The sequence below is a fragment of the Agelaius tricolor genome, unplaced genomic scaffold (assembly GCF_023055355.1).
Source record: "Agelaius tricolor isolate 1412-34295 unplaced genomic scaffold, bAgeTri1.0.p SCAF_8, whole genome shotgun sequence".
Lineage (NCBI taxonomy): Eukaryota > Metazoa > Chordata > Aves > Passeriformes > Icteridae > Agelaius > Agelaius tricolor.
This window is the reverse complement of record NW_027269268.1, coordinates 45,422,149-45,447,939: the sequence shown is the minus strand read 5'-3', so window position 1 is coordinate 45,447,939 and position 25,791 is coordinate 45,422,149. Positions and strand designations below refer to the sequence as shown.

Sequence of the window (25,791 nt, the reverse complement as noted above, 5' to 3'; positions counted from 1 at the left end):
TGTTTGACCTGATTTCCTTGTTTCTGCTTGAAGCCTCTCTGAGGTGTGGCTTCATCAGCCACCTCTTCATGTGGGTGGGTAATTTGCTACACTGCAGAAACAGATTAAGCAGACTGGTGTACAGTGTGCGGGCAGAGCAGCATGCAGATGGCACTCTTAGGTTTAGATCAAGATAATAGGGATCACTGGACTAATTCTAACTGGCATTTTTTGAAGGATAAATGGACCATGAAACTGTTGCCCAAGTCTGTTTTAAGTTGCCATCTGGCTTATTTTCAACAAGGTAGAAAACTGTTCTCAAAAGCTCCTCCTCCCTTCTGGATTCCTGGGCCACTGCAGGTGTTTTTCATATGTAGGTCAATGGGCCTGTGTTCAGGTATTGTTATATGAACTTGGCATATATGGATGTGGTTTATTATGTAGCAATACATATGGGAATAAAAATAAAATATTGTGAGAACATATAAATCTTCAGATCCCATTTGTATCAAGATGTCTGTGTGAAAAATGGGGCTAAAATCCTACTTGTCTTCATTTAAATTTTCTGTAGTTGCTTGTGTTTTGTTTCCTCAAGTATCTTTTATTTATGAGCTCTTATTTTTGCTCATGTGTGTACTTTTTTTTTTGTGCATATGTAGAAGTATACAATTCTAACAAATGCTGATCTAATTTGAAAAGTGCAAGTGGATGTTAAAGCATATAAAATATCTCCTTTAATGAAAGTCCTTACCCTCTTGCTCTCTTTTTTGGAGCCATTTCAAATAGGTCTGCAGGTAGAAAGCCCTTTAAGGTAAGAAAAGCATGTGCTTGTCCTTTATTAAAGGAGATTTTTTTAAAGGTATATGAAGTTGCATATGCTAGAGAGTAGGCAGGAATTAGGAATTAGTTGTTACTTGTTTTTAGAATAAAAGGAATACTAGTTTTTAGAGTAAAAAGCTGTGAAAATTCATGTTATGGAGCTAGTTATTTCATTTGTCACCTCACTGGTCTGCATTTGTAGAATTGCCTTTTCTTGTTTGGCCTGGAAGGGCACACATAAATGATGGCAAAAAGAATGATTAATTTACAGGCAATGCTTTAGTAACATCATAGGTTGCATTTTTAGTAAAGTAGATTTTTTTATTGTCTCTGCATGTATTTGCAAAATTTTATTGCAATTTGAAAAATTGTACTTGAGTCTCAACTTTCTTTTTATTAAAGTTGTGGGGTTTTATGTTTTCACTTGTTTGATGGTTTCTGTAAATTTTTGGTTATCTGCACTTGGAGTAGTATATACTTAATTTTTGCCCAAGTCTAGTGCTCTTGCAGTTGTCTTTGGCTTTTAATAGTCGTGTAATATTTATTTCAATTGCCAAGCTAAAAGAATTTTATTAATCAGGTTTTACTACAACACATAAGCCTTTGTAAGGGACCAGTAAATCATTAACCATGTGGTCTTGTGTCAAACAAGGGAATTTAAAGAACACAAGTGTTTAAGTTTGTTCATTGTAACTTACTTGTTGTACCCCAAATGTAAGTTTGTTTTTATTTTTCTGTTGAAATAATTACAATTCTTGGGGGAAAAAAAAAAGAAGAACAAATAAGCTGTTAGGACAGAGATTAAATTTTTCTGCCATAATTTGTATTGTCTCCTGACTTCTATATTCTCAAAACCTGTAGATTTAAAAGCCCAATGAATCTTGCAATTGTTTACACCAGTACATTTAGTAAACTTAAGCAATGTTTGTTGCATTGATTTCTCTGTTTGTTACTTGAGACTGATTGAGTACTGTTACTTAAGTATGTTAATAGTTTTACTCTGCTTGCTAGGTAAGCTACTCCTGGCAAGTGTGAGAGACAAGGTTCTGATTGATTGATTGCATCCAAGCCTAGCTTTAGGCAATGCCCCAGCTCTGTGTGCAGTTCCATGGAACAGCTGATGCTGTTCACAAAAGGTTGGAATTCTTTTGGGTGTTCTGTGCAAATCCTGAATTTGCTTCAGGGTTTGCACCTTCTGTAAGGTGTTGCTGTAGGTAGCTACAAACAAATGAGCTGTGAGCTCAGTATTTTTCATATTAAGGTAGAACTTCTTTGAGTTTAAGAACTGAACTCTATTGGGATGGATTTGGGTTTTTCAGGGTGTTATTGGTTGCATAAATTCCGCATATTAATTTCACTTCATATATGGAATATTTTCTACAGCTTTCCAGCCAAAATATGGATAAAGTCAAAGGTTATCTAGGGTTGCAAATAATTTTTGCAATACACTGAATGTTTTTTGTAAGATGCTTTTGTTACACTGCTCTTAAATAGATCAATGAAATTGATGGTTTACTATATTGTCTCTTTTTCTACTATTTCCATACTCTTCTCTTTCCCTTCCCTCTGCTTTTGACTGCAACTTAGCTAACAGCATCTTGCATCTTATTTTTGATCATGACTGCAGTTGTAGTGCAGTAGCTTATGTAACACATTTTCATTAATTACTTTTTTGTCTTGTAAAAACATTTTGAAAAAAGCCTGTCTTCCATTCTCCTTCCACACATGAAAATTCTTCACAAGATGTTTTAAAACTTGGTAAATGCCATAAAGCCATATAAAACTTGTTTGAATGTATTAATCCCCAGAGAATCTCAGATGTCTCTATAAATCACTGAAAGGAAAGGTGAGGCTCCTTACCAAAACAATGTGGAATTTTACTGGAACTTTAGAAGACTAGCAGTGTCAGAGAGTTTCTTTGCTCTAGCTGTGGGACAAATGTGTAGACTTTTGTAATATATCTCACTTAAAAGTATGGGTTGCCATTTATTTGGGGCTACACATGGCCATGCAGGTAGATTTTTAGTTTTTTGCCTTTATAAGGTTGTGCATACTAAATGTCTCCTTGTGTAAAACGTAGTTCTTTAAGAACTGCAAGATACAAAGCAATTTTATATAATGTAGTGTAGCTTTACAGAGATTCTCATTCTGGAATGAACATGCCTGTTCTTGTTGAGATGAGTTCTTTCTTCTGGATGGTTATTGCCCTGTTTTTAAGCTCTGGGCTTCTACAGGCATACCAATTCTTGGCACCCTGTTCTCTTAGCATGCCTTAAGTTCCACTGAAACTCGTCTCTCTTCATTATATTCAATGTATTGGTTCTAACTGATGTGATGGTAAAAACATACAGATTTTGCCAAGGCATTGCTTAGGAGAAGTTTATTTGTATGCATGAATGAATACAGACATTCTTTACTATTGACACAAGATACATGTTGAAAGGAAGTAGAACTTGTGCACAGATAATCCTCTCTGGGATTTGATCAGGACTTTCCAAGGGTTTCTTCACCTTACCTTGTTTCTTGTTCTGTTCTAATTTACTTCATGCTTTGGGATGTAAATGTGCTGGGTCAGCAACTTCTTTAGTACAGAGTGCTTCCTAGGAGCATCCTAAGAAACCAGGGTGAGGATACAAGATTTCATAAATGAGGATGACATTTTTACTTTCATTTGCGAATTGGAGCCCTCAGTGTCAGGGGGTAGGGGAGGAAATGATGATGACACAGTTGTTATTGTGGGATCTGCCTTTGCAAAGAGATGATAGATGCTGATTGAAAAGGGACCACTAAATGTCAAACTTGTGCTTTGACAAACTTGTGGAATGTCACCATTGCAGGAACACATAATTTGGCCAGCTCCTAAATGCTGAAGAGAAGTAAATTTATAGACTTGGTTTAAAAGAAAGATTTCAAATTGAATTTCTGACATGCCTGGATGGAAGATTTTTCCTTCAATGCCTTGGCACTTTCTCCTTGAAACAAATCTTAAGAATACCAAATTTAAATTTTAAAGAAGAAAATAAGGACAAATTGAGAACTTAATTGATGATTACTAAGCTAGTAGGAACCTGGGTCAGTAGCATAGTCTGGTGTAGGCTGTGTGTAATGTTATCATAGGTAAAGGAAGTGAGAAAACCTGCATCTGCTTACAATATGGAGAGTGTACTAAGCTCTCAATTTACAATGATACCACTTGAAGTAAACTATAAAAGCCTTGGTTTTCAAAGTTGAGCCCTCTTTTCATGAGAGCCTCATCTTTGTCATGTATGCAAGTACTGCTGTTCTTTTGTCTCCAGTGTGATTTCTCTAGAGAGAATTTTTGAATAGGAGTGAGATTTTTCTGAGCATATTCTCCTAGTTTCAAAAATGTTGATTCTTTTTTTTTTTGATAGTGTTAACTGAGTAAGTTTAAAAATATTTTAGAGGCAATGTTATGGCCTTGGTTTGACATTGGTAGTAAAATTTTACTTGCGTGAAGAGAACTTCAGCAAACATATTAAATGCCAGAAGAGGGTTTTTTATGTTTGTCTGTTATTATAGTAACTAGAAACTTTTCCAAGTGTTACCTTATATGTGTTAATTAAAATTTCAGTAAAAAAATTAAGTTAACAAAGGGAGAAGGCTATTTTCTTTGTTGTTTAGTAGAGCAAGTAGAGAATTTAGCATTTTGTTATGGGTAGTAAGGCATAAATATGCTCCCATTTTCTGGTATCAGCTGCATGTCAATTATAATCACTATTTTTCGGAAATACAGAATAGAAAAACACTGCCTGCCCCCAGCAGATGACTTGGCATAAAAATTACTTAAAAATTGTTACAGACAGAAAAAGATTTAAAGCAAAGATTTACAGCCTACAAGTCACTGTATTGGTATAGAAAATATTAAAACATTTGTGCTGGTTGATAGATGTGACTGACATGGAATAGTTGCTTTCTGGATGTCAGCTTTTAGGGTATTGCATTTAGGGCATGAGAACAGAGACAAAGCCTGGAGTGTGTATGTTCCTTACATTTGATCAAATCAAAGTGAAATTACAAGGCAGAATAGTATTACCAAATGTGTTTCTTAGAGATGTGAATGAACAATTTCAAATGTATTTTATTGCCTATGAAGGCCAAAGCCCAGCAATAGGACCCCTAACAAAACAAGACAGAAACCCCAACATATTTGAAAACAATTCTGATTTATTAAAATTGGGTTTTTTTCTATATGTTCTATTTGTATGTATTTCTGTGGGAAGCAGAATCACATTTCTTGTGAAATTAGCTTCCTGTGGTTTTTGAAAATGGAGTCTAATTGAATGTATTGAAGTAGAATTAATCTTTCATGGTTCTGGTTTATTTTTGTTTATGTTTAATGAAGGGCAAATGGCTTTGTAGCTTTAGGAAGTTGCTTCCTTTTTGATATTGAAAATGATGGACTGCCTGTATGTGTTGATACTTGATACATTAAGAGGAGGTAATGTAGTGGAAACACTTGTCTGCTGCAGTTTGACTCTGTGCCTGTTTTCCTACTGCTCTGGTGGGGAGAGCAAATAGCACCTTCAGTAATGCAGTGCAAGAGATACAGCTCTGTGTGCAGTATGTGTCCAGGAGAGTTAAAAAAACCTGGAATATTATTTTTCATGCATTAGTATTTTCAAATATGATAGACACAAATCAGTGTTAGTGTTTGAATTCTTATATGACAAAACTATACACTTAATTTTATGTTTAAATAAATAATATGTGTAAATGCCATAAAGTGTGTGTAAGGGATCTCAGAAGTAAAAGTGTCATCGTCTGGGAAAAGCACACTGCCCTTCATTTCTTCTTGACTTTTCCCAGTGTGTGTCAGGAACATACAGTGGGGTTTAAATGAGGCCTGAAGAGTAGATTATATATCACCTAATGTCATTGGTTACCTTTAAGGATCGTATATGAATATTCTTTTGCAATTGGTTATAACTTCAGTTGTCACAGTCTTAAATTATAAAAAATCTTTGTACTTTGTTGCTCTTTCCTTTGAGCTTTCCTTAAGTATGTCTGTCTGTTTCTTCTCTTCAGAAAGCTGTCGTCTCATCTGCCAATAATAAAAATTTTTAAAAGTCCCTAAAGAGCAAAACAGTCCCAAACACAAACTCACATGGCTTTGTGTTGCCAAGTGTCATAGTTTGTCAGCTTTGGGACAGATTGTTTTATGCTGCTTTTTTTGTAGTCTTGTGTATTTAGTTGTTAATGCATGTTCTGGCCGCCAGGGTTTTGGAAAAGGGTCAAAAAAACTGGAGCTTAAATGAAGGCACAGCATAAATGAGAGCAGTGTTTGGAGCAGATGTGAAGCACCTTGCGCTTGCTGGTGCGTGTTTGTAGAGATGATGTGGTGTCTGTCCAGGCTGTGGTGTCTATGCCTGGGGATGGGACTTCTCTAGGCTCATGGGCAGGGCCCTGGAGAAAGGAGATGTTGTTAGCTTCCTGGCAGTGGTGTTTGAAACTGTTCTGGGAGATGTCGTGGCCAGATCTTTTTGAGTTTGCTGTTACTTCATCTCCTGCTGTAGTGTTGCAAAGTTCTGTTTTAGGTTTTGTAAGGCTACAAAATACACTCGAAAAAAACCTTGGAAAAACACTTGATACTTGTTAATTGCAACAAGTTGTCCAGGACACATCCTTGTCCTGCACCTCCTAGTAGTGAAAGCCAGGATCTAAACAATGAGGTGGAGTTTTCCACTCCAGTAGTGTAGACGTTGTTCCGTGCCATGTTTTCAGCGCTCGGTCCCTGCCGTGCTGCGGGCGGATCCAGCTGGAGCGTGGGGTGTGTCAGCGCTGGGGCTGTGCAGGGCATCTCTCTGCCGCCCGAGCCTCTCCTCCTCCTCCTCCTCCTCCTCCTCCTCCTCCTCCTCCCCTGCACCTTTGCTGTCAGAAGTGTTTGTGCAGGTGCACAGAGATCAGATTCAGACAGAATCAGTTTCCCGAACCTTCCTGCAGCAGGATTGTACAAATGTGCTTGTGTTGGTACCAGGAAGGAGATGGTAAAGGGACAGAAATGAACAGCGGGGGCAGGAACAATTAGAAATCCTTTTAGCATTAGTCTTTGGCTTATTCTGCCTTAGAGCATATGTGGAATTATTGTCTTGGCTCTTCCTTGCATCCCAAATATGCTCATGCTGTTGGGGAGCAGTGTTTGAAGCTGTACAAGTGGTGTTTGTACAAGGTGTGCTGTTTAAGCAAATGTAGAGTTTCCCTTGTTGTGTTGTTCTGTATGCAGTGACTAGAGGTGGAATAGTACTATTTTAAACTTTTGTGCAAATGATATCTAACTCATTTTGATAGCAAGAGCCACGTGTTTGTAGCATGGACTTTTTGTTAAACATTCAGTCTGAGCTAAATTTAACATGATAGAACTTATTGTAGGTTTTGGAGTTGTTTAATTACTGAGTTTCCTCTTTTTCTACTCTGAGTGATTGCATTGCATGACTTTATGCACAGAGTATATGCTCATTGTCTAAGAACTGACTTTTATTTTATTCACCACTCTAACAGCTATGAAATACATACTGGAAAAGTACACCATTTCCTACTGTTTCTTTGGGCCCAGAAATTTGCCCAGAAATTTACATTTGCCAGAATGGTATCAGCCAAGATGTATCTAAGATATGTGCAGCTCTGGTTTATTCTAACATCCTGATAATTGTATATCTTACTATCTGTGTTTAGTTTGAGCAAAAGCATAATGCTGATATGGTATCTCCTGAGATCGATGACTATTTAATTCTTTAATTTTTTTTTTCTTCTTTATAGGATTGGGTTTTTTTCAAGGCTCTTTACATCTAATTTCCATCAAATAAGCCAAGGTGAACTGAGACACCATAAGTAGATTTGTCAGCCTGCTTTATCACTTGGTGAAATTCATCATGAGAAAAATATTTAGCAGCATATTAGTAGGAGCAAAACTGCCAGTTATGCAATCTGGAGTTGGAGTGCTAACAGCAGAACAGTTCACGTAAGCTTCTGGAAGTAGGAGAGTCCTTAACCAGCCAACAATCTGTACTACTGAATTTTCACAAAAGCTAATAGGATTCTTTAAAGAAAATGATATTTGTACATACTTAAAATTACTGGTATGTTGAATGGAGCTAAAAGGAAGTGTCTCATTACAGTGTTATTAAATAAAGTGAATCTCTGCATTCAGTGCCTTTGTATTTCTGAAAGTATAAACATAGGCTGGCAAATTTAATACTCAAATCCTAACAGATTATATATATTAAAAAAAAGAGTGCCCAGGTGCTTTATTTTAATCTTCCTTTATAGTAAATACTATGTTGCATCTTTTCAATATAGGTTTCAGTTCTATAATTTTGATATGATCTCTTAAAGTATAAATACATCTTGACAACATGTTGTTACAGGAACTGTGAGGGAACTGATGATGCTACAGATGGTGCTCACAGAGGATTAAATTTGATTCCTTGGTTGGAACAGTTAATAATATGCGTACTAGATCAAATGGTGTAGAAGAGTGAAGTAATTCAGTAATGCCAGCAATGTCATGCTTACATGCCTGATTCATGGATATGGGATATGATTATGAATCACATGTGAAAACAAATATATCAGAGGAAACACTGACGTGATTAAAACTTTAAGTTTAAAGATGTATACCTATATATTTAACTTTATATGAAAATATTATTTTAAATGAAAATAATTAATTTGATTTTAATAAACTACTCTAATTTTAGAAAATTTCAATTTGTTTGTTGGAAAGTATCAGATGTTTTTTACATTTTAAACCCACATCTGTAAAACTTTCTAAGCCTTTTATTAAACTTAAAAAGAAAAATAAGGTGCTAAAATTCTTTTCTCCAGTGCTTCCCTCCCTTCCCCTTTTTCACACTTGGAAGCTGTGAACTACCTTTCAGTATGAAAAAATCTGTGACTTCTTAATATCAACCATATTATCATGGTTGCTATATTTTGCAGACACTGTCTTCCAAAAAGGAATTTAGTGGTTCATGCTCCTTCTAGGTCTTGAGCCATACTTGAATTGAAATGAATATGCTCAATATTGATTATAGGCTTTCACCAGGTATCTGGAGACCAGGCTTCCAGGTTAATGTATTAATAAGGATGGAATTCTGAGCAAGAAAATGAATTTTTAGTAAGAAAATGGTTACCAGCATATTTGCTTTTGAAATCACATGGGCATGTTATCAGATATTTGAAGGTCACCTGTATATATCACTTTTCTCATTTCCTGACCAAATTAAGAAAGTGGCTTAAATGCTATGCTGCTGCTCCTTCTTAAGAGCTGACAAATTCTTGGGCAGATTAAAGTATATAATCAGGGATATACTGCATCTTTTCCAGCTCCCTGCTGTTAGAAAAGGGAGAAAGTTGTTAGAAGAGCAGTAAAGAACCAATCAGACGTAAAATACACGAAAATGTAGAAGTGTGATGTTATGTGCTTAGATGTGTGTTATGCCTTGTCACCAAGTACGTATGAATACAAATCTGTAACTTTTTTCATCAGATTGATGAACGTTCTATTGACAAATGAACTCAAAATTCACTAAATCCTTTTGCTCTAAACATGTTTCTTCTAAAAACATAAGGAAAATAAGACTGTCCTTTTAAATTTTGTTTGAGTGAAGGATGTGTTTATTCCAGGTAAATTCACATCCTATTTAAAAGTCTGTAATTTTTTTTTTCTTGGAACAATTGTAATTTTATAGTGTTGATAATCACTATAATGTGCAGAGTACATCATACATTTCTGAAGATGCAGTAAACATTTACTACCAAATCATGAAAACTTTGATTTAATCTACTTTAAGTATTTCCCTTCTTGGTCTTTTACTAATAAATATAAGTAAAGTGAAAGAGACTTTTCTGTTGCTGAGAGCAAGTATCAAACATGTGGCATCTTTTTTTACTCTGAATATCTGTCCATATGTGTTTGTAGGTTTGTATAGTAGGTATTACAGAAGTACAAGTAAAGTTAGAAGGAGGAAAAAACAGGATTTTAGGGGCTTGCGTAAGATGCATCTCCCAGTTTCCTCTCGTTCTGCTTTGTTAGGGTTGGCAGGAGTTCCTCTTCTAAATCAGTCTACTTTGACCATTGTATACAATAATTGTCGAACTTCCTCTTCCCTTCAAACTGTGGAATTGCTCAGGGAGGGTGTGGGAAGGAGATGGAAAAGCCATGAACTCATCTTCTTGATTTTTATTTAGTCAGACAGAGCAGCGCTGTAATTTTAATAATTAATTTCCTATCAGTCTAAATGAAGTATTTATACTGATATTTTCATCTTGACAGAATGATCCTTGGCATGATTAACATATTCAACCCCCTTTTTGCAACTTCCTTTTTAAACAAGCATTGCTGATTTGGAATAGTTGCTTTTAATGCAATTATATTAAAGCAAAATTAATTTGCCATCAAATCTTATTCTCTAGGGAATTCCTGTCATATATTTTCCTTTGAGTTACTGTTTATCTGGGTATGAAGTTCTTAAACATTTTTCTGAGATAGTGTGTGATGTTTTCATGTTTAATTTTCTGATCGCTCATTAAGTGCTTGCTGCTTCTTTTGAAGATTTTACCTTGGAAAGATTAGAAAAGCTTTAATAAACCTACCTTAACAATTTTGTTAATAATATTATTTGACTGAATTTCTACTTTAAATAAACTGATCTCACTCATATTTTTTTTTTCCCAGTGTATAGAGAATGAAGTTCAGAATTAGACAGCTTTTTTGTGGGTGTGGAGAAAGCAGAGATGAGCTAGTGATGATTTAAGAAAAAAATCAAAGCCTTGCTTGCCTCATCAAGTTTCTGTGCGGGGGAAAGAATCTAATTGATCTGTATATATGAAAAGATACTGAAATAGCAGAATAAATGGACACTTTTTAATAGTGACAAAATCAGATTTGAATCTCTCATGCAAAAATCACTTGTTATGTATTGAAACTGTAATGATTTATTTTAAGGGGTGTTTGAAATGTCATTTTTTTTTACTGAACGTGTTTAGTGGATTTTGAAACAATCATGGCAGTTTTCTTGCAGCTTATCTGCAAGTAATTTGGGGCTTTTGTTGATTTTTTTTTTTCTGTTAACCTGCAGTGTTATCAGTCACTAAACATTACATGTGTATTCAGAAACAAGTGCTCGAGATACCAGACTTAGCAGTCAGGAGTTTAATATATGAATTTAATTACTGCTATGCATGAATTTATAGAAGTCAATTGAATTTCTCTTACAGAGCAATGGAAAAGCCCAGTGTGAAACATTTTAAAAATCTTTGGGGACAACAGTGTTCCAAATTTCCTTTCCTGTTGAACCTCTTCCCCTTGCCCTGCTGTCATTAGTATTACTGCATTTTCCTCTTCAGGAAGCTCATTTAAATAACATACATCACTGTTGTGGTTAGAAGATAAGGTATTCTACACTTTTAGTCAAAATTTTATCTTTTTTTTTTTTTAATGTTTTTAGTGGAGAGATGTGCTGCAATGATGAACTTTTATTTAAATAATTAGAGTGAAAAATAATGTCACAAATTACTTTTGTCAAGTTAACTGTTAGATGCTGCTCAGCCTACTTGCCATATGGAGGAGTTTAATTATTAAGAGTAGGAGTGATTTGCTTTGGGAGCTTTTAATTGAAAGATTAAAAGAAGCTCACTCTGAGGCTGTCTCAAGCATTTGAAGATTTTAGTGACAGGATGTATTATGTAAGGATTTAACATAAAAACACGTTTGCCTTTACTGTGAATAAATTTATTTTGAACATCAGGTAAAATTCTTGAAAACACTTGCTTTTCAGTATTTTCATTAATCCTTGTTCTATCTGACACTCCAATTTGTACTCAGGTCTTCAAAAACTGTTGTTCTTGTAAAGGTTTTTTGCCTTGAAAGGTGTCACTGAATTGATTAAGAAACTGCAGTATATTAATGTACATGTAAAACAGAAATGTCAGGGAATAGGAATCCCAGTTAGGTGAATATTCATTTGGCAGGGGGTTGAACATATTGTGGACACCTCCTTTGTGTCTGAAAAGTGCAAAGAAATCTATGTCTGTCATGGCATGCTGAAGCACAGTTATTTTAAGATGAGAGTATGTACTTAGGAAGCTGATGCTTTATAGTGCTTGCCTTTTCTGTGAGGCTTCCCTTTATCCCATATGGCTTTTTAGGAATGAGGAATCAGAAACCTGGAACAGCATGGTACACTTCTGAATTCATCAGTAAAAGACAGGCATGGGAACCCTGCGGGCTTCTGTAGGACTGCCATATGTTATGATAAAAAACAAGCTTTTCTTTCTTGGTGAATGCTGAACATCCTCACAGAACAAAAACAATGTGTGGTAGTCAGGCTCTTGAAATAACTCCCAACTGCTACGTTGCTCTCAGTGAACTAATGGAAAAATTTAAAGTCATTTAAATTTTAGATTTGGAAGTGTCTACCTGATTCCAGGTACCTGTGAAAAATCATGAAACTTCTGTGTGTCCCTGTATTCTTAAGAAGGCTTTTTCAGACACTGAAAAGTTCCAGACTGGAACTGTGAACACCTGGTTGGAGTCATTCTGTCAGCTTGGCACAGCCATAGCTGTTGTGCTCCAGTGTCTGTATGCAAAAGGAGGTGTGTGAGAGAACTGCAGGCTTATTCCCTCTGTTGCTCTGTCAGTCCCTTTTATTCTGAAGTCTGTAACCTTTGCAGCTGTTTAGGGAGAAGCAAATGCAAGGTGCATGAAAGGCTATGAGGTGCTTATACCTTTTTGCTTTGGAAAAAGGTATAAGCATATATACATATGCATATATATGTATAAGCATATATACATATATACATCCTCTGATGGTGTAATCCTAAATAAATTTCAGGGCCTTTGTTAAGATGAGTGCTTGAAGGATAAGGGGATATTCAGTTTTCCTTACTGGCTTATATTGACAATGTCACATTTTAAGTTTAACCTCTGTTATCTTTAGGAAATGGAATAAAGAGCTGTGAATCTAAAGTTGAGGGGAATTTCAAACTGAAATTCTTTTTGTAGTCTCACCTTATTTTAGTCTTACTGAAGAAGATTAAAGTAGGGGGGAAGGAGGAGTGGGGTGAAAGGCTGTGAAGTGTTATTTTCCCTTTACCTATGAAGTTTTCTTTATCTTGGGTTGGATAACTCTGCTTGGTTCATTATCAGACTGTGTCCTGTGGGAGTCTCCTGTGGACTGGTGAGGACCTCCCCCCTTGCCTTAGAGCTGGGAGGCGCTGTCTCAAGGCAGGAGGAAGGTTTGTTTCAAAATCCTCTGCCAAATTTTGTGAGCCACGAGTCTGACATTTAGTAGTTCAGGAACAAATTCCTTCCTTATTATGACCAGTATTTCTGAAACTTCCTTGCTTCTGAGCAACATGGAAAACTGAGGTATAAAATAACTTGTGCCTGCAGTGATATCTGCTGTGCTTTTATGTCTCTTGCCCACCTTGTCTCTTTTGTTTCCTTTGCTAATTTTTCTGTGCTTTTCATTAAAGGAAAGCTCAAATTCCATGCTGTTGGTTCACTCCCTGAGTGAATTTATCATCTGTTCTTTGCTGTGATGATGATTTTGGATTAAGTATATTTATGACAACACACCAGACTAGGATGGAGAAATCGGTCTAGACATTAAATCAGGCTTGTCCTTAAAGTCCAAGAGAAGGTTTGGAATCCCAGAACATCTTCAGTAGTGTCAATTCAAAGTGAAAAATTATCAGCTAGGCTTATGATTTGTTGTGGGGCTTTAGGGCTATATTTATGGTGTTTGCTGTGTCTTGAGACTTTGTCTCCTGGCTTTTGTCTTAAAAACTTCCCAGACATCCAGTTAACTAACCATACTCCATCTAGTATTAATTTGAATTGGTTTTGCCATGCAATTGAGGCAACTACTGCATGGTAGAATATTCTGCAGAACTGCAGATGATCAAATTTCCATCAGCTGTTTTTTGGATTTGGTAGGGCTCCATAGGTATGCTTGTGAAATGCTTTTCAGTTATTCTTTAGGTTGTGGCTTTGTAGTTTGTTTTGAGATTGTTCTCTGAGGAAGGGGATGACCAGTGTTGTTGGTCTGTCAGTCTAAAGGTTTAATTTTACCACATGAAAATAAGCTTGAAAATAAATCTGGATTCTCTTCAGAGTGGGTTAATTTTTATTAGAGTTGCCGTGTGGTCCTGCTCTTTTTCTCAGTCCCAAAAAGAGCAATTGGCACTCTATCGGCTCTTAAGAGAGAGATCAAGTGTTCTTGGACCCAGCACATGGGACATTTGAGGCACAAGCAGCCTGTTTACTTCTCTCAAGAAAAGCCATAGCTCTTTAAAGTGCCTTCATGCTGAAATAGCCTAAAAAGGCATATTTAAGATAAGTACCCTGATTAAGGGACCCATCAGCATCGGTTGTGAGAAAATGTATTCTGAGAAGACATTTTTGATTTGAAAAACTGGGCTTTCGGCTGAATAAAATGAAAAAAAAAAAAATAACCATGTGAATGGGTGCTTGCAAACTGTGAACGCATGCATCTGAAATTTGATTCCATGTTAGAATAGAATTAAGTACAGATTAAACAAGTTGGGTTTGTTTGAGGGATCTGTTTATGTTTTGACACCTATACTTTCTTCTAACTTAAGATGCAGTATAGAGATATATATAGATATCATATTGTAATACAGAGATTATTCTTCTGATATAATTGTATTTTAGTAAAACAATATTTTTATTCATGGCCATGAGAACTTAATAATTAGAACTTTGAGGTGATTTGTTGTTATTGCAAGGGTAACCTTTCTACATGGAGCACCCTGTAATTGCAGGAATAGGCCCTTTACCCCCTCAAATGATTGTTATTTTTTCATTGTAAGGCAAAAATCTAAAGGCTGAGTATTGTGCAAATTAAACCTTTTGTAATAAATAAAAAATGGACAAATAAAATAGATTTTTTTAAAATTAACCCCTTCCCCTTCATAAAATATCAGTTGCATTCCAAAGCTGAAAATTATACTTTTTGTGATTGGTCTGGTTTAATATTTAGTAAACAACAACAACAATAATAATAATAAGTAGTATTTTATTAATTACATATTTATTAATACTTAATAATTTAGTAGCTAATAAATATAGAAATCTGTCTTTGTATTAGGTGTTGCTTTTAGAAATACATGAAGTAGTTCTAAAAGCAGCACCTCTGTTCTTGGACAGTGTCAGTGAAGTGTTCAGGTTTTTTCTGCTATGGTTTGTTTGTTTGTTTGTTTGTTTAATTGATGCATGGGAAGAAATAACAGATTTCCTCTAACTCCTGTGTAATAAAACTGAAGTATGAAGTAGGAATGCATTGACTCATGTCTAGCTGTGGAAACCAGTCCTGTTAATTATGTGTCTGAGATTCCAGCTATGTCATGGTTGTTATCTTTGCACTTCCTGCTTTGTAACCTTATACATTCCTTTATTTTGGTTTTTAATTATTTTAAAATTTGATTTAGACAGAAAAGCAGAATCATGCTAATCCAGCTGGTATGAAATCATAAACTAAAGAATTAATTTTTCTCTGAAGACATTTGATTCTTCCCTTTTTCTAGAAGTGCTTCCTTTACTTATATAAGTGAGCCTTTTAATAAATTGTGCAGCGACAAGAAAGCTTAATTCTTTGCTAGATTAGAAGAAGCAAAATTACTCACTCCCTCAATTTTTACTTGCATTGATATGATTTAAGTGTGGTGTAGCAATTTAGGAACTAGTCAGTGCAGTTTTATAGTGGCTAGTACAGTGGGAATTTGCTACCTTATTTAAGTTCAATTTTGAAAATACTATTTCTGTGTCCTTCTCCACCTTCTGTTCTTTGCTGGTGTCCAGTAGATCAGAATTAATGTAATAGCTGCTATTAGTTGATGCCAAGGTCTGTGTAAGGCCGCTGTGGTGATGGTTGATCATCATGTGTTGTAGAATTTTGGAGCATTTGGCATGTACTTTGTAGAAGGGAAAGAACACAGACTTAGCAGTTTGATGTGGTGCAAGCTGAACCATCAGATGTGTGCAAATCATGAGCCTTCAGTAATGAATGCAAATGAAAGTGTTCTATTTTTGACTTGGAATCCTGCTCTACAGTGACTGCAGTTTGTGATCAGAGTGTACAGGACTAATACATCGTGTACTACTATCAGCTGAATTTTCTTTGCAGTGTGCTTTCTGCTCCTGCAGTCCTTGAGTATTTTGTGTTCAGTAGTACCACCTATTTAGAATTTGATCTGCAATGTGATTACTATTCCTTTGTTACCTGCTCATGAAACTATGATTGTATGATAGGACAATTCCTTTTCTTTTCCTCTACTGTTCTTTGTTTCGTTCAGACTTTCAGAAAGGAAAGTGGGAAATGCAGTAGCTTTATTTGCCACTGCACTGACATAAACTAAATGTGGATGATAAAAGAAAAAATGGAGATAGTAAGTTAGTGGGAAGGAAGAAATAAATGGAAGTCAAAACTATTCCAGTCTGGTTTCGGGATTCCTTCCTGAATAAAAAAAGAGTTGATTTGCACACACAAGCCTTTCACTTTTTTTTTGTACAATTACTATTTTATGGTTAAATTTGATAGCTGTGACCTGGTGATTATGTGCAGTGAAGTACATATGCACAATGCAGAATTCTAAACCCTTTCTTTTGCTTGGGAGCTTTATATTCTGAAGTGAAAGAAATGTTATTTACTCTTGTTCTGTTTTGATTTTTTTTTTTTTGTCCTCCTCACTTTAGATCCCTGCAGTTCACTGAGCCCCCCGTGCTTTACTGAGGAGGACCGGTTCAGCCTGGAAGCTCTCCGCATGATCCATAAGCAGATGGATGATGACAAAGATGGTGGAATCGAAGTAGATGAAAGTGATGAGGTAGGAGTAAAAAAAACTTCACTTTTGCATACATTAAGTCTTTTTTATCCTTTTGTTTTGTACAGCTGCTCTTTATCTTTCAGCACTTGAGTAGTTGTTGCTGTTCTTCTTAATTCAGCCCTTTCCTCAGACACATACGGAGGGAAAGTCTAATTTCTGTATTTGTCTGAAATGGGATATTACTGTCCATTGTTCTAGCCTAAAGGAAAGTTTTGTATGACTATGTATAAAAGGTGCTACTTTTGTGATTGGTGTAAGAGGTGGGCAAAGGTGACTTACTTAGCTTGCAGTAAGACAGTGGTGTGATCCATTGCTTGGTGTTGCAGTTTCTTCACTCAGTTTTCTTGGTTGAGCCATCACTGGCTTATCTTATTTACCTTAGATCTGTTGCAGGCACTTCATGTTATAAAACAATACCTATTACAGAGAGCAGTCTAGAAGAAAGATTTCTGGTTTGGTTTACATTTTACAGACAAGTATTGAGGACATTGTCCTTACTAATGGTAAATTAAGTCCTACAACCTAAGGAAGTTTTTGTGACTGTGCTTGAATGAGTTTGGTAGGTAGGCTCCTGGTGGTCCTGGCAAAGGACTTGCCTTTGCATTTACTCAACTTTACCATTGGGATTCTCAGAATTACTGTGTAGGAATGGAAATGTCTGTGTAGTTTGTTGTGCTTGCTTATTTTGCTTTCTGGCCATTATTAGGCACACGCTTGACAACCAAGGGGAGTGAAGATGTCCCCTAAAAATGAGGATATTGTCATGTGGTTCTGACACCCATTCTTACTGTAGATGAATGGGAGAAGAATCTAGCCCCGTTTTGTCATCCTTTTTTATAACCTCTAGGGGAAGATTGTTCTCCATGAATGAGTTAAGTTATGAATTATCATTGTAAAATTTATTGTGATGCTACTTACTTTTCTGTGTGCCTATGTGTAAACAGCATCAACAGGCCCCATCCAGCCTGACTCTGAACTCTTCCAGGGATGGGGTCATCCTCAACGTCTCTGTGCAGCCTGTTCCAGTGCCTCTCTACCCTCTGAGTCAAGAATTTGTTCCTAACATGTAGCCTAAACCTCTCCTGTTTTAGTTAAAACCATTCACCCTTGTTCTGTTGCTATCTGCCTGGGTAAAAAGCTGCTCTCCCTCTATTTTGTACTCCTCCTATGTGTACTGAAGGTTGCAATAAAATCTTCCTGGAACCTTCTCCAGGCTGAACAGCCCAGCTCTCTTAGCCTCTCTTAAGATAGGTGCTCCAGTGCTCTGATCATCTTCGTTGCCCATGCTTGTTTCAGCAGGTCAGTGTGTTTCTTGTGCTGAGGCAGCACTCCAGGTGGGATCTCACAAGAGCAGAGGGGCAGAATCACTCCCTCAACCTGCTGGCCACTCCTCTTTTAATGTAGCCCAGGATGCAGCTGACTTTTTGGCCTGTGAGTGCACACTGTTGGCTCATGTTCAGCTTTTCATCCACCAGCACCCCCAAGTCTGTGGTAGGGTTGCTCTCAGTGACTTCTCGCAGTCTGTGCTCATGTCTTGCATTGCTCCAATGCTGGTGCAACACCTTGTCCTTGGACTTAATGAGATTCTCATGGGCCCACTTCTTAGGTTTGTCCAGATCCCTCTGGATGGCATCTCTTTCTTCTTCTAGTTCAACTGTGCTGTTTCATGTCATCTGCAAACTCGTTGAGATGCACTGTCTGTGTTGTTGATGAAGGTATCAAAGAGCCCCTGTCCCTCACCGGCCTCCACCTGGACAGAGAATGATTGACAGCTGTGTCCATTCAGGCAGTTCCTTATCCATCAAATGATCCATCCCTCTAATCTGTCTCTCTCCAGTCTGGGGATGATGAGGATGTTATGTGCCACTGTGTCAAAGGCCTTTCAGTGGTCTAGGTAGATGACATTTGTTTGGTCTGCCCCCATCAACCACTGCAGTCGCCCCACCATAGAAGGCCACCAGATCAGTCAGACACTGTTTGCCCTCAGTAAAGCCAAGCTGGATTGTCTCAGATCACTTCACTGTATGTGCTGTAACATTGCTTCCGTGAGGATCTGCTCCATGATCGTCCAAAACACAGAGATGTGAGGCTCAATGGTCTTTATTTTCTCAGGTCTGTGTTTCTCCTCTTTTTCAGTAGGAGTGATGTTTCCTTTTTCCTGATCACCAGGGACTTCACTTGACTGCCATGAGTTTTCAAAAATAATGCATATAGTCTGCCTTTGTTATTGCAGAATATTTGGGACAGGCACAATTCAGTCTGCGAACTGAAACATTAGTGATGAGCTTCCTGAGGAACTTCCCACTACTTCGATTTCTCTTGACTTGTACTGCATTTTTTATACACTGAAGCTGAGGAAGTTTCTGAAAGAAAATACTGGAACATTTATACATTGGAAACATTTTATTACTATTCAGAAGATTTCCTCTGGTTTCCAGTGGACCATCTTTCTATCTGACCATAATTTCTTCCTGTTCCAGAGAAAACAAGAGAAACTATGCTAAAGACCTGTTTAAATGGCTGAAATGATAATAGTTGATGAGGCATGCTGTTCAGCTGGGGTAATTACAGATGGGTGAAACTATATGTTCAAACTACACATTGTGCATAAAATAAGATGACTTAATTGTAGTCCTTGTTTCTGCTAGTTCATTTTTAATTATTGAAGAAATATTTAATAACCCACTCTCTGCAAAGTAGCACTTTTCTACATATAATTTCCACGCAAATCAGTGATGAACATGTATTTGCATAGAGTGCTTTCTTCTAAGACATTAAATGCAAACCTGAAATTAATGAGAGATGCAGTTTAATTGCAAGTTCAGCTGGTAACCTCTGTTTTTCTTGTAGTGCTTTTACTAAATCTTTACCATTATCTTAAAAGATCTACATTTACACAACATAGTTACATAGTTACCTGATTCAGTAGGTCTGAATATGTACTAAATATGTCCTATTTATATTTCAGAGCAAGATTCTGTTTTGTTTTGTCACAGTGGGTAATGCTACTTATTCTGATTAAGAATGAGGACTGATAATTAAAAAACCCACTTTATTAGAAGTTAAGCTTACATGAAATAGAGGGATTTTACTTAACAGCAGGGAATGGATTTTCTGTTTTATGCTGCATGATTTTTACTTGCAAGACTCCTGAAGAGCAGCATATTGAGTATGTGGATTAGGTGTTCATTCTCTTTACTTGGCAGGAAGAATGTGACAAAGCAGAATAACTTTCTGCTGTTTTAGCAGCACTGCAGCAGTGTTGCAAGGATATATTTACACCAAGGAAGGAAGTTCTTGTAAATAAGTTATTTTGAGACAGGAAGGTTAAAAGAGCTAAAGATGTTGAACTATTTATTTTAACTGTTTTAATTTGCTAATCCCAACAGTTAGCTCCCAACAGTGATTCCAGACATTTCATCTGCATGCAGTTTATTTTTCGTAATGTTTTCATGCCCTGTTTTAGGTTGTAGCTTGTTTTTCCTCTGTAAAATGAAGGAAAAAATGAAACCATTCTGTAAAGAAGGAATTTTTCTAGGGTATTAGAAAATTTGAACGAAGATATTTCGTATTTCCTCAAAAACTGTCTGATACTGGAAGACCCTTGGACATACTTTGTATGGACTGGAAAGCAACTTGTATTTGCCTTTGATAAAGTTGATGTGAGGAAACCTGATCTAAATTTTTAGCATGGGATTTAATAGTCAGCAAAACATGAGGGATTTTGTTGAAGTCTTATTAGGAAGTTAGAGGGGCTCTAGTCTGAGCATGGAGTAGTTACTTATCACTGCAGTTACTTTTTCCTTATTATTTGGCGTGGTACAGCAGAGAAAAAGAAAAAGGAAGAACAAAAGCCCTCTATACTTATTATGAGGGCAGACTAAAATGAATTTTCCTATCAGACTTTGCTGATATTATTACTTTATATGTCAAGGATTGTGATTGTTTAAGCTGGTTTCAGGAGGTAGGCTGTAAAGGGGTAACTGAAAGGGAGAACGTGGTGTTACTAACTGAGGTTTTAGTCATGTGTTGTGGGAGGATATCTGCCTCAGGAAGCATCTGTTGCACCATGGGAACCTGTTTTGTTTTAATGATGAGACACAAGCAATAAAACACACTTATCATATGTTCACTATTTACATAGGTTTTTCCCGTTTCCTTCACTTCCCTAAGCAGGTCCTACATAAAGTAATTTCCTCAAGGAATCTCTCTCTGCAGTGTTAGAATAGGTTGATGTTTTTGGAGTATTAGTATCTTGCTGTGTGTCTGATGTCTCACCAAGCTAAAGGCACAAATGTACAGTTTTGCGTGGGATCTCTGGAAAGATCACTTCATATTTTACTTAATTTTTTTAAGGAGGTAACTGGAATTGTCACTTTATAAAAAATCTGCAAACTGAACAAACCCCATAGAAAATCACCAACACCCTGCCCCATGCTCTTCCCCCCAAAAATAATAAAAAAAGACAAAAAGATACAGTAAGGAGAAGAGACTGCAGCATTGAAAGAATCAGAGAATAGCTTTTATCAGGATGGTCAAAGATGTTGGAACCTCAGAGATGATATGCCAAAGTGACTGACTTAAAAATGTTGTCTGGAAGCAAGAATCAATTAGAATCTAACTTTTGAGGCCTAAATCAGGGAAGATGATTCTCTTCTCTACAGTGATTAAAGCAGGAGAAGTAACTACCATGGTCTGTGATGATAATACTATTATAGCACTTTGGCTGCAGTAAGTTTGACAGGGATAGGCTTCATTTTGTTCTCTGGAAATATACTCATAGCAAGATGTTAAATGTCCTTTCAAATTCCCTTAGTATTTTGGTTTTGTCATTGTCATTTATGTAATAAAAGAGCTTAAACTGGAGTTAATATTTCTGTAAACAACTTAATATTTTGGTGTCAGCTGTTTAGACAAAATTCTGCATGTGGAAAAATATGTGCTGCAGTGGTTTAGAAATTGAGGACATTATAACTGTTTTTTCATGACACTGGGATGGCTCCTGAGTGCATTTACATCTCACTGTGCAAGACATTGTGTTACAAACATTGGTCTTTCGAACAAGGATTTTGAACTTCCTAACCAGTGCAGCAAATCCTTGCCCCCAAAGCTACTGGGTTACTTTGAATTCCTTAATTTGTTGTGGCTCTTTTAGTAGAGGTCTTTTTTGAATTAATTTTTTTCATTCAACTGCTAATGTATTTGTCCCCAGGCAGAGTGTGTTTTAGTCTCCTGAAGTTTTGTAAGCAGCTCTGAACGTGTCTAGACAATTTGTTTTTGCAGAGCAGGATAGGGAGCCAGGTCTTGTGTGAAAACATGGATGGTGTTAGTTGACAGCTGTGCCAGTGCAAAGAAGCCCTTTGGAGAGGCAGCACGTGTTCTCCTGGGTACAGTTGCATGGAAACCTTTCCAACGTGGCTTGGAGCAGACCTGCCTCACGCCTTGCCTCCTTGGAAGGGCTGAAGCTAACATGAAGCTGTCTGCACCTCTTTATTTAGTCCTGCTACAATGAAGTGATCCCTTGGAAATTCTCTCTTGGCTTTGCAGAGTTTACTTTGCAGTAGATAGCTGCAGTTTTGTTTTCAGCTGAGTAACTTTTTTTGATAGAATGTGTAGGTTATTCAAATATACTTGATAATACTTTCCTGGCTGTGTCCTACGTTGTTCTTGTCATGTTTTATTGTTAATATTATGAAATATGTTGTATTTTACTTTATAGCATCTTTAGAAGCCATTTCTGTAGGGTAGGCAGTCATACCTCAATCATGGTATGTTGCCATTTAAAAGCACATCTGCCATCAAAATTTAGTCAGTATGTGTGACATGGCAATAGCTGCAACAAATCTTGTAGCAAATAGATGTGAGCAAATGCACTGAAAGGCTGAAGTTGGAACTTTTGCTGGTTTTCCCTTAGAAGGAGTAAACATGAAGGAAATAACACTGTTTGAGAAATAGATGCTCAAGGGTGAGAGTAATACCTGGCCAGGAGATGTTACTAATTGTTCTTAAAATAAACTTGTCAGTTAGAGGGTCTATTTTAAGTTGATGAAACTGAAAATCATAAACTTGAGCCTTCACCCAGAACAAAATATAAACATTGTGAGAGTGGTTCCTGCTGCTGTTAGTGAGTGTGGTTAATTTTACTTTTTCAGTGGCATTCTTGAAAGTATGCAGTTGCTTGTTTGTCCTGCAAGTGTGTCTTGCAGCATCAATGTTTTAACTTATTTTTCTTTTTTTTCCCCTTTTTTCCTTTATTTTCTTTTTCTTTTCTTTTTTTTTTTTCTTTTTTCTTTTTAACAGCACATGTGTGTGTGCTGTTATAGTATTTCTGGCATCAAAATTCTAGTTTCAAGTCTAGGTGTGGTGTTTTTTTAATTCTGTGCTTGTTTTTGGAGTAATTGCTTTGACCAATGATTATTTTTGTTTCATACAGAGTTTTTAGGCAACTTATCTTCTGCTTTCTTGGTTTCAACTTTGTAGTCTTAAAAGGACTTCTTCCTGAGTGATTATGTTGGCTAAGATAATACTTAGATGTGTTTTCCTTAGAGCTTATTCTTTTAACCTCCCTATTTAGAGTTATTTTTCTAACCTTTCCTTTGTATACTTAATGACCAGAGCAACAAAAGAGAGATTAGCTGCCATGACAAAGAATAGAAAAATCCTCTTTTTAACTAGAGTTGTTCTGTTTTTGTCTTTCTTCAATTTAGCTCCCAGTTCTTTTTCTTAAAGAAGCACTTCCATATTAGGACACTTTTGAAACAAAGATACCAAAGAAAGATGCTTGATGTTGTTGTGTACCTCCTCCTAAGTGAATGCACTTACTCTTTCGAAAACGGTGACCTCTTTCCAGATCCGTGCACTGTGACTTTAGTGTTGTGGCCTTGTGGTGTCAGAGGACCTCTTTGAGGAAGTCATCGTGCTTTTTATTCAAGGATCTGGGAGCAGTACGGGTAGGACAGAACAGAAGAGGAGCTGTTCATTTGGAAGAAGTTCTCACTCAGAACTCAGTAGTACATCTCGGAGATGTGCTGTCTGTGCCTCTGAGCAGTAACTGTGCTGGTCCCTGCCTGCAGGCTGCTCTCCAGGGTGTGTTGACGCTGCCTTGTAGCAGAGGGCGGTGGTTGGATCCTCCCGCGCCTGTCCCGGTGCGCTGTGCCCGTCCCGCTCCGGGCAGTCCCGGGCAGCGGAGCCGCTCCCGAGCGCCTGCGGGCGGCGCCCTCTGCGGGCGGCGCGGCGGAACTGCAGGCGGAGGGAGCCGCGCTCGTCCCTGGGCCTGGTCCGGTGGGATGGGCAGAGCTGTCACACCCTGGAGCTTTTTGTTTCCACTTGGCCTCTTCCTTCTCTTCTTTACTTCTAACAGTTGAGTAGTACTGTTAACAGCTGTTCAGATTTTTCTTGACAGCACCTGTAACCGAACAAAAGTTCTCATCCTTCGATATTTTACAACTTTTACTGACAACTATCAGTAAGTAAAGGTAGCAAGTTTGTACAAACAAAAGTGATCTGAGTTTTAGCTGAGAAGACTCAAAATTGGGCCAAGCCTGGATATACAATATATTCTGTCCCTCTTCAGCGACTTGATCACCTTACAACACTTGTTTTGAAAAAAAATGTCCATGCCTGACATTTGGAGTCCCCAAGGACAGTGCATCATCAGTCACTAGAAAGCTGAAGAGTGAGCACTAGCATTTACCTCAATCCTCATGTGAAAAGAGATCATCTTTACAGAAAGGGACATATAATACATGTTTTTGCTGTATTTTTAGTATGTTATTTGCAAGTTCCTGAAAGATATTCTGGGGATGTCAGTTGACAGCAGATACTTGCAGTCTGGAGGGAAAAGGTAAGGTGGGAAAGCATCAGTTCTTTCCTGCTGTTCCATCTGTAAGTCTGTACTATAATCTGGAAAGCTTTAAGGACATTAGTGGATCAGAAAATTATTTTGTTTTCTTTTTGTTTAGCTCTTGCTCTTCAGTTTAGCCTTTAATAAACATGGAGTGGGAATGAACAAGACAATCCATCTTTCATTGCATGTTGCATGACAGTTGTAGAATTTGGCACCTTCATGGTAGAATTGCCAATATGGGAAGTATTCAGAGTTCCCACTTGGATGATGGAATATGCAACAGATATTTTTACATTTCCATACAGTTACAGCATACAGTCCTGTGCTTATTAAACCTTTTTACTGTTGCTGATCCATGGTTTTTCAGAAGATCTGTAATTGCCTTTGCCCCAACAGGCAGCTATTTTCAGTTCTCACATATTTCATAAGTTTCTCATATATTTCTCATGTATATGCTTGTGTGTGCATATATATATTTATATATCTCAATTTATGCCATTCTTATACACATGGGGAAAAGGAGTTAAAAATGCTTATGCAGCTTGTATGGGCCAAATGGAACTATTCTAGGAATCAAAAGGCTTTACAAAATTAATATCTGACAATCAGAGAAAGTTTTGAAGTAAAAGATAAAAGTGAGAGGATTTACATCCAATCAGTGTTTTGCTACTATGGCTCTGTGGTTTGTTTAAGGAGGGCAAACTCTAGTATGTTGTCCCAAATCCATCAGTTAGGGGAGAAACGTGAATCCATTCATAGTTTGAGATTCCCTCACATTCTAGTAAAAATAGTTTAGTTAGGGAGAGTTTGCATATTTAGTTAGGGGGAATTACGTATTTCTTTTCTTGCGTGTTTCTGCTATTGTATACTCTTCCTTTTTGTTAAGAGTTAATATTATTATTTAATGTTGGCTACTTTTCAGTGTCTCCTGCAGTTTCTGAATGGTATACTCTGTAGATTTGTTGGAAATGGAGCCTTTGTTATAAATGGAGCCTTTGTGGGATACTCTGCACTTGAATTATTACCTGGACTGAATTTTAAGAATTGAGTTCTTTTGCAGTGCATCACTAGAGTGGCTTTCTTCCTCACCTCTCTTGAAGTGGTGATGACATATGATCAGCTGTATAAAAGGCTGTTTTTTGACTTAGCTGTCATGACTATCTGTCGCTGGTTTTGTTGGAGCAGCTTTATCCTTCATGAACTGAGGAAAGAAAGCCACCACTGTGGAAGGTTACTTGGTTTTCTGGTACTGCTAGTGCCAGATACTTGTTTTCTGATAC

The 25,791-nt window shown here is 37.1% G+C and overlaps 1 protein-coding gene across 5 annotated transcripts in view; it reads left to right on the top strand.

The window, feature by feature from the left end:
• STIM2 (stromal interaction molecule 2) overlaps nucleotides 1-25,791 on the top strand; it is a 64,656-nt gene that overhangs the window by 19,499 nt on the left and 19,366 nt on the right. For 4 of the 5 annotated variants that reach the window (XM_071432579.1, XM_071432582.1, XM_071432580.1 and 1 more), the window contains exon 2: nucleotides 16,535-16,665. In XM_071432579.1, the coding sequence (XP_071288680.1) occupies nucleotides 16,535-16,665 (131 nt within the window). Of the gene's footprint in view, nucleotides 1-1,891; nucleotides 1,935-16,534; nucleotides 16,666-25,791 lie in introns of those variants that run through there. The other variant, XM_071432581.1, reaches the window with a different exon arrangement.